At 46.3% G+C, this 8,900-nt stretch overlaps 1 protein-coding gene across 1 annotated transcript in view; it reads left to right on the plus strand.

The window, feature by feature from the left end:
- The first annotated feature begins 777 nt into the window (after window positions 1–777).
- Window positions 778–8,900, plus strand: part of CFAP45 (cilia and flagella associated protein 45) — a 23,314-nt gene continuing 15,191 nt past the window's right edge. Inside the window, exons 1-4 of the mRNA XM_023538267.1 lie at window positions 778–1,033; window positions 4,810–4,935; window positions 6,836–6,972; window positions 8,883–8,900. Of these exons, the coding sequence (XP_023394035.1) occupies window positions 956–1,033; window positions 4,810–4,935; window positions 6,836–6,972; window positions 8,883–8,900 (359 nt within the window). The 5' untranslated portion in view covers window positions 778–955. The remainder of the gene's footprint in view (window positions 1,034–4,809; window positions 4,936–6,835; window positions 6,973–8,882) is intronic.

Consider the following 8,900-nt stretch of genomic DNA (forward strand, 5'->3'; position numbering starts at 1 on the left):
CCCCTTCTATCAGGCTGGGGCCAACATGGGCTGGGGACTGTAGGATGTGATGGGGAAAAAACCACTGGTGAGGAGGCCAGATACCAGGTTATAGATACTTGTTCTGCCACGAACTAGCAGAGTGACAACAAATAAATCACATAATATTCTTGAGCCTCAGTTTTCTTTTCTGTTGTTGGGGCTTGGGTCACTCTGTACTTACTCAGCAAACATTTGTAAATGATTCAATGAAGAGGGTACCAGGTTTGATAGTCCCTGGAGAGGGATTGGGACTGATCTGTCCAGCTTGGGGTCCCTGAGATTGCAAGCGTCAGGAGGGCTGGGAGGCATAGTACAGGGGACCTATGGACCCCAGTGAGGAGTGTGTTGGTCCCTGAGGGATAATGGAGAGGGGCAGAGGATAGATGTTGGAGCCTTGGGTTATTGGAAATAACCTTAGAATTTCTGGGGGCACACCAGAAGGCAAAGGTGGCACCTTGGGTGCACTGGTGGACATACTTAATGCCCAGAGGTGACACTGCTTTTCTGGGCCTCAATGGTTCAAATGCAGTCTCCCCAAGTAGAGATTTCAGAAGAGCTTTGTTAATTATAAACAAGTCTCCAGAAAAGAGCTGTTTTCCTCTTCTGAAGACTCCCTGTGGTGTTGCAATGGAGTCCCTTTCATTTAGGCACTTATTATGCATATTGTTCCAAGCTCTCCTCAGTGCCTTTCAGGTTCAGTGGTATACATCTGTCTGTGAGGGCCTAGCATCACACCTGGCATCTAAGGGCATACAGTAAGTGTTAGTTCTTTTTTCCTCCATTTTTAAAACTTTCATATTTCTAAGCCAAATTAATCAGTGAGTTGCACCTGGACTAGACTTGTGGGCTTCTCTGCACCCAGATCAGGGATTCCCTGTCCAAGGGCCACTCAGGGCAGAGGTTTGGCCTGCTGACTGAGCACTTCTGAAATCTCATGGACAGGACTGGGCATAAAGGCACCTTTGAGAAGCAGCGGGTCAAGTTAGTGATCTCTGCTCTTCTGGAAGACCAGGTGTGTGCAAGTGAGTGTGTGTACATGTGTGAGTGTGTGTGTGTGTGTGTCTGTGTATTGTATGGTGCTACTTACTAGCTTTTTAGAGTGTTTGGGGGAGTGGGGAGAGTTGGTGGTTGGGGGAGATTCACAATTATGCAGACCTCTAGGACTCTTAAAAACAAGGAATAACTATATCCTCAGGAAGGAGGGATGGACTTCAGTACTGACTAAGATGTCTTCAGATGGCATCCCACAGAAGGCCATCCTGGTTCCATGTGAGGAAAGAGGTGAACTGAGCGGATTACTTAGTGAAAGACAAGGCACCTGCTGCCTTGGCATCCCCACCTCAGTAACCAAAGCCTACAGTAAAAGGAAGCAGAATCAGGTCAAGAGCTTGAAGCCTGAATTTGCTAGCTTGCAGGGAACCTATATGCAAAAGAGGAACTAGATCCAGGGTGGAGAGAACATCCAGAAAAGGACATGCCTTCATCTTTATTCAGTTAACAGATGTTACAGTTCCATCTGAACATCCTGGGTCCTGGGACAGAAAATGCTGCAGTTTTTAAAGGACTGGACTCTCCTGTGTTCAGAGTTGGGGCTTCAGGCCCACTGCTAGGTTTTGTTTTCAAATAGAAATAGTTTTTTTTGTTGTTGTTGTTGTTAATAAAGAGTTACCTACTCATTGCAGAAAATTATTTAATATAAGGAACATCTTAAGATGATACCACTCACCTGAAATTAAACATTTTTGTCAACATTCTTTTAGTAACATATTCTGGGAGTGTACCCTCATACAAACATTTTTATAGGGATACTTACATTTTTTAAAATAATCTGGTTTTGTTAAAACAATATGTTATGTTATCCTATGTCAGTGACTAAGTCAAAATCATCATCGGATTGACCAGCTAATCTAACTGTACTGGAGTTTCTCCCAGAACTCTGAGCAGTAGCCAAATTTTTGTGCTCCTGGGGTGGGCACAAAACGGGAAAGGGAGTTGGCTATGTCTCCAAGATGAAAATATTAAAGCAGGGCTGGCATCTTTATCTGTCCCTAATCATCATCTTCTCTAATCCCTCTTGCCTTCTCAGTTATTAATACTAGTTTTTTTTTGTTTTTTGTTTTTTTTTAATCAGGCTCTCTTCTTTTTCTTCAAGAGCTGCCTGCCCCCCATGCCCCACCCACCAAGGACTAGACAGGCTTCCTTCTAGACACTGTTCAGCTTCTTGGGGACGTTCATTTGGTCAGGCAAGAGATAAAACCAACTCTTAACCTCTTGACAGAACCTCTCTGCTACTGCCTTTGGCCCAGAGGGATCTAACTTTTCATTTCTGCTTGGTTCTTAATTTTTTTCCTAGCATTTTTACACATTGACCTCTCTAATCCTTTTTGTTAGTCTTGGCAAGATGGTTATTCTAACCCTGGTGGATGGCTGGTGGCTTCAAAGTCAGCATTCCCCATTGAGGTTTTCTCAGCCACCCAACCCCAGAGCTTAGTGCTTTTCTCTGCCCTGCCCAGTGTGGCTACTTTTCTGTGGTCATCTGTTTTCCTTCCTTTGTTCTGACTTCAAGGTGCAGGCAGTCGAGTATCTCTTGGATAATTTCCTCCTGACCTGGGTACCAAGGGTGTAGGAAAGAAGTGGTCTGGTGTCAGCCTTGAGGAACCCACAGTCTGATGGACACCTGAGCACATGGGGAAATCCTGCAGGAACCCTTGAAAAGAAACGGGAAAGCAAATGCAAAACAATAATAATGCTTTCCATCTGTACTCCAGCCCTTTCACATACATTATTTTCCACAGTGCAGGCTATACGTGATACAGAAAATGTGGAGTGGTGGAGTGATCTGGACTCGGGCAGGCGTATTCCAGAAAGGCTTCCATCTAATCTGGTCTGTAGCTCTTAAGAAGTTGTCTTGCTTGGTTTCATTCATTAATTCACCATCAAATGCCTACTGAGCTCCTATAATGTGTCAAGACCTCATCTTTTCCCTTAATTATGTACAGAGCTCATACCACCCCTCATGATCCAGTTCCTTCCACCTTCTCCAATTATTCCCAGTGCTTACCCTCAGTCCCACCTATCACAGTTTCTATTCATTTCCTCTTCTATTTTTGGTGTAAAGGGGAGCAGTTGCTAACCACTCACCATGAGTCTGTTATTAGGCATTCTTGGGGCTGCTATGTTTGCCTTTTAATAAATCCGAGCTTTTCTGCTTTGCTCTATTGGGTCTGACTGAGGCTGTGAAGGGTGGTTCCCTCCATAAGCCTGTTGCTGGCTGTGCCAGGCAGTGAGGGACAGGGCACACAGTAGTCAGTGGTCCTTGTATGGAACAGAGCCAGCTGGAGAATAATTGCTCAATTTAATGTGAAACCTAATACAGGTGGAACAGGTGCTGCTCATGGCAGATGACAGAGAGCTTTCGAAACACACTGTCCAGTGTTTAGTGACTTGGCATTCACAGTGCATTTCTCTGTCTATCCTGTCCCCTTGACAGCTGCTGATTTCCAGGCTTGGGAGACCCAATGTATGTAGCCCATTCCCCCAGGACATCCCGGCTTAGAGAACTGTAGGAGTTGTGGGCTCCTGCAAAGTGAGAATTGTATTAAGCCTGAGGCTGTCCTGTAGTCTTCACAGAAATCGTCTTCTGGAGGCAGACTTCTTCTCTGGGGACTGAGCTGAAGCTGGATAAGCTTTGAGAATGAGGTTGTGTTAATCAGTGTTCCTGGTTATAAGCAGCAGAGTCAGAACTCAGTTCTGAGAGCTGAAAGCTCATGGACTTTACACCACGGCTGGGAAACTAGGCTTGGCAAATGGGAACAAAGGGAGGAGTTGCAGCCAGAACAAAGGCCAAAATCACAACCCAGCACTGGTCTGTTGAGGACCTTAATGCTGGCAGCTTTGACTATGGAGTGCCACTACTGGTGTCCTTATCACTGGGTATGGCTGTGACTGCTGAATTTGCCAGAAAGAATTTCCTCGTTCTTCTTGCATCGCTAGTTTCCTGTTCCTTGTCAGGCTTGGGCGATCTGATTGGTTTGCTCAGGCTTGGAGGGCAAATATCTGGTGTCTTTAGCTTTGATGGTCAGAAATGAGCCTTGTCTTCCTCAACTCATTAGATGGAACTCTCCAAACATAGAAAGGCACTGGATGGTTAAAACTGATTGGTGCACACTACAGGGGTCCCAGGAGTGAAAGCCATATGGTGGATGCTATGCACTGGTTTGTCTGATTGTAGCTGGCAATTAGTCATGATTATTAGGCACCAACCCTGTGCCAAGCTTTTCTATCTTTAATGTCCTGTGGTCCCCACTGTAACCTTGTAAGATTGTGGAGATGTGAAGGAGGTCAAATAGTACTGTCATTTATGAAGGGGGCTTGGAACTTAGGCTAAGAAGACTGGAGGTAAAGAAAACATTATACACTTCTGGGTAGATAAGTCCAAGTCACCTCACAAGAATGTCCTTGTGGGAAATTGGGACTGGGCCAACAATGAGGTCATCCTCCCTCCTCATTTCTTTCTTCCATTCTTCCATATGGCATGATGACTTGGCCTTCTTCAACTCAGAGACTACAGAAATGCTCCTCGCTGAGCTAGTGTGCCTGGTGCCTACCCAGAGAACCCTCTGCTTCTGTGGAGGTGTCCCTTACATTTCAGGTTTACTCAGGTGCTTTCCCTCAGTGCTTTTCGGCATGTACTCCGACCCACTGCGGCATGGGCGGGCGAAGTGTTTACCTTGCTAAGGGTGCAGATGGCACTCAGCACTCATGGCTCAATCTTTCTGCTTCTTGCAGCCGTTAAGCACAACTGGCGTCCTGAGCTCCTCTTCTACCACTTCCAACAGGTCAAGAAATAGGACTCGCTATCGGACCAAAGCTGTAAGCTCTGAGGTAGACGAGAGCCTCTTCGGAGGTATCAAGGTAACCCTCACCTAGTCCCTACAGGTAGCTGTCACCTGGAGGCAGTGACCTGGACTAGTGTTGCTTAGGACAAAGCTAGCATGGAACACATCACCCCCTCTCCCAGATAACTCTGTGACGAAGGCAGAGGGGAATTCTGAAAACCAGCTGTAGAGCTCTGATATTTAGTGGGGCCCATGTAAACAGGACACCTGGCTTCCTCTACCCACACAAGCCTCACGTCTATACAGCATTGAAAATCTGTTGTAATGCCAGAGGAGAGGCTTGGCTGCAGAGAGCTTGATAGTTACTCAGTGAACACTCCATGATGAAAACATTCGAGGGCCACTGGACTAAACTTGCAGACTCAGAGCGACATATTTACTCCTCTGTCCAAGAACAACCTCAAACACAAAGTCATCTTCCTTTCCTAGGTGCTCAACTAATACAACTTCTTAGCTATGGGAAATGGGCAGGTCTTTATTTGCAAATGTCGTCCTGACTAAGAGGTCGACAACTCCTTTAGTCTAAGAAGGAGAGCTGGAGAGTTACTTGGAATAATCTTAGTACATGTTGAGTTAAGTAGGTGAAAGGGAAGAGAGGCAAGGCTAGAAAGAGAATGAGACATGGAGAGAAGGGCAGTGAGAGAGAGATTAAGAAAGAAAAGAGAAAGGGAAGAAATATACCAGTGGAGGCATACTGGAGGATACTGGTGTGAATACCACGGGCAGTGGGTGGGTTGGGGAGAGAAGATGTGATATCTATTCCTGCTCCCCACTGTCCTCATTGTGAGTCAAAGGGACTTTCCAGAGAGTTCAAGACAGGCATCTTTCTGTATTTAGAAGACCCCCACCCCCCCGCCCGCCACTCTGCGGCAGTTTTACTATTGACAGGGGAAAGAATGAAAGGAATGTCACTTTTAGTCAAAGCAAAGATAGACTGGGAAATGGCTGATTCTCCAGGAATAGCAAAAGGAGCAGTTAGAAAAATGCCTGCTCCTGGTCCTTTTTCTTTGGCCTTACTGCTGGGTGAGAGTCCAGGAACTCTCTCAACCAACAGTAGGGGGCAGAAGGAGCCTGTGGCATGACTGACTTGTGCCTACTTGGAAGCAGAGATGGGCACCAGGTGGCAGCAGCACTCTGGGACCTCTGCAAAGTGAAGTTCTCAGGACAAGAGGGACCTCCACTCAGGATCACAGTTACTGCTTTAATGACAAGTGAAATTCTCTTGTGTTCAAAAATTTTCTGAAATGTTTTCTTTTCTTTTTATCTAACTCATGGTCAGAAAATTTTGAAAAAAAAAAAGATATACATAATTCATATTCTTGCTGAATTCTAACTTCCTGACTTTCTCACCACATTAGATTTAAGGGCAGGTCTCTACCAGGCTGTTTAGCCATTTCTAACTCCCTCCAAATGGGCTTTTGGGGGCGGGGATCAAAGTAAATCAATCATTACAAAAGATGAAAAGATGTGAATATCAGATTGGATGAGTCTGCAACAAATTATATTGCTTCAGGCCAACAGTGTGGTCCAAGAGAGAATTATTCCTTCTTCCATAAGTCATAGAGGGAAGAGAATGTAGGGACCTACAATTTTCATTCCTGTTAGGAATGGACACACACTAGCAACCCCCACTTCCCATCTGTCCAGGGGTATCTGCACAAGTTATATAGAGGCCTTGTTCTCAGAAGAGCTGGTCATTACAGGATACATCTGGCTAAGTTCAAGTGCAGAGCACCACACTGCTTTCGCAGTGCCATGGCTAATCTGGGTGATCCTGCAGCCTGGGTCTCAGCCAGCCTCCCCTGCCATTGCATGGGGTTGAAGCCCCAGGAGAGGGGAATTCTATACTTGAAGTTAGGACTGACCAGTAGGAAGTGGGGTGGCCAGCTTCTAAGCTGTCCTTGCTGAACCCATAGCCCCTGGCCCAGATCGACAGCCCCATCGTGCTGCTCCGAGATAAGCATGCCATTCAGAAAACTTTCGCTACTCTGGGCTGGGACCACAAGCCAGAGACCATTCAGCTTATCACCCGAGACATGGTTCGGCAACTCATGTGAGTATCCAGGGCTCACACCCTGCCCTCTTGTCTCAGCCTGAACTTCCGCTGAGGGCCTGTGCAGGAAGATGTGGAAACTCACTTGGTTTCACTGTCAGTCAAGTCCCTACTTTTTTCCTACTCATTTCCCTTGTTTGTTTCATGTTCTCCTTCCTTTTTCTTCATCTTGGCACCTCTGTTTCTCCCCCTCTTGTATCTATTATTTCCATTACCCTTGGTTTCCAGCTCCTTTCTCTTCCCTCTCTTCTGGCTGCTGTGGGACCTAAGGAGCTGGTAGAGGGGAGATGCTTAGTTGGCCCTCCCTGAGCCCCTATTACTACCTTGGTAAAGGGACTGGCCCACATGAGTAACTTCCTTTTGACTGCATCAAGAATCTGAAGCAAAGGGAAACTGACCAGATGCCTAATTAGCCCCCTGTCTTCCCAGACTCCAAAGCCAGAAGAGGAAATTCTTACAGGCTCTCATGTTCTTTTGGGATTAGCTCAACATGGCTTCCCCACCAGAGCTGCCCCCTTGCTTGGTCCCTTTTGTGGAGTTTAGGTCTCATTCAGCAATATGAAATGAGCCAAAACTGTTACTTGTTGATTTAGCCCTTGTGCTAGTGCTTTATTCTCTGAAACTATTCTTCCTACTCTGGCCCCACCCGCTAAAAAAGCTTAAATTTCTAGAAAACGCTGCCTGTATCATGAGCTAGGACACAGCCTCAGGAGCACCATCTTGTCAGTCCTGGCATCAAATAGCCAGACATGGTCAGCAACCCTGTGGCCACTAGTGGGGCCAAAGAAGTGGTTCCTTCTTGGAGGGGTCTAGTGCTGAGAACACATTGGAGATGAAGTTGCTGGTTCCTTGTCAGGGCTGCTGAAAGCCCATGAGATGCTGTCTCAGATTCGGATCATTCTTGGGTATTCCAGATTCCAGGCTGTTTTGGGTCATGCTACTCAGTGAACCATGAGATCTTGGCTAAGCCCTAAATCCACTCACTCGTTTGCTCTACCTCCTGGTCCTCCCCCCACACTAGTTTTATTAGATGAGTTTTCACTTCCTGCCTCAGACGTCTGCGTCTCATTGTCATGTGCCTGTTAAATGGCCTCACCCAGAAGCAGCTTTATTCCCACCCCCTGCTTCTCCCGCCTCCATCTTTAATGTGTGTCATTTGTTTGTAATCATTATAATTACCTATTGGTTTGTTGAATAGTTGAGTGGCTAGAAAGGAGAGGTCTATAGACATGTCTCCAACTGTTGTTGATCAGACATTTTAATTAATATTTAGGGTTCAAAGCTTCTCTTTGGGCTGGATGGGCAGGGTGTTTAGGTTTCTGACTAGCATCCATTTCAACCTGTCTGGCGTCCCCTTGCCCTTTTTATGTCATCTTTGAGGAATAATCTATTTTTAAAGCTTAATTTGACAGCTTTGAGTTCTCATTCTGTGCCCAGCACTGGGCCAAAGACTAGGCCACCATGTGGTTAAGACAGATACCATGTCCTGAAGGAATTTGTAATCCAGCAAGGAAACAGGCCATGCCCAGCTGGCTGTAACACGGACAGTGAGAGCAGAACATGGTGGGCTCAGAGCAGGAGGTGGTCAGTTGGGCCTGGTGGCGGGGATTGGCATTTGTGTACGCCGAGAGGAAGGCCATGAATGGCTCTACAGAGAAGGAAACATGTAAGCTGGGCCTTTTAGAAAAAGTTCTTAAAATGTCCCTTTATAGTCTGTGATGCTGCTTCACCCTCCCCTGGACATCTTCTCCCCATTAGACCCACAATGCAGTTGGCAATCTTTCCTACACTAGCCATGTTCATGCTGGACGGTTGGCAATGATAAGGGGAGCGAGGAGAGCAGAGATGCCTGTGGAAGTGAGAGCTTTCCCTTACTTCCTTTCCCTAACTTTGTTCACTTCTTGTGTCAGCGTTCCCACCAAGGATCC

Source organism: Pteropus vampyrus, unplaced genomic scaffold, assembly GCF_000151845.1.
Source record: "Pteropus vampyrus isolate Shadow unplaced genomic scaffold, Pvam_2.0 Scaffold217, whole genome shotgun sequence".
In the NCBI taxonomy this organism is placed as follows: domain Eukaryota; kingdom Metazoa; phylum Chordata; class Mammalia; order Chiroptera; family Pteropodidae; genus Pteropus; species Pteropus vampyrus.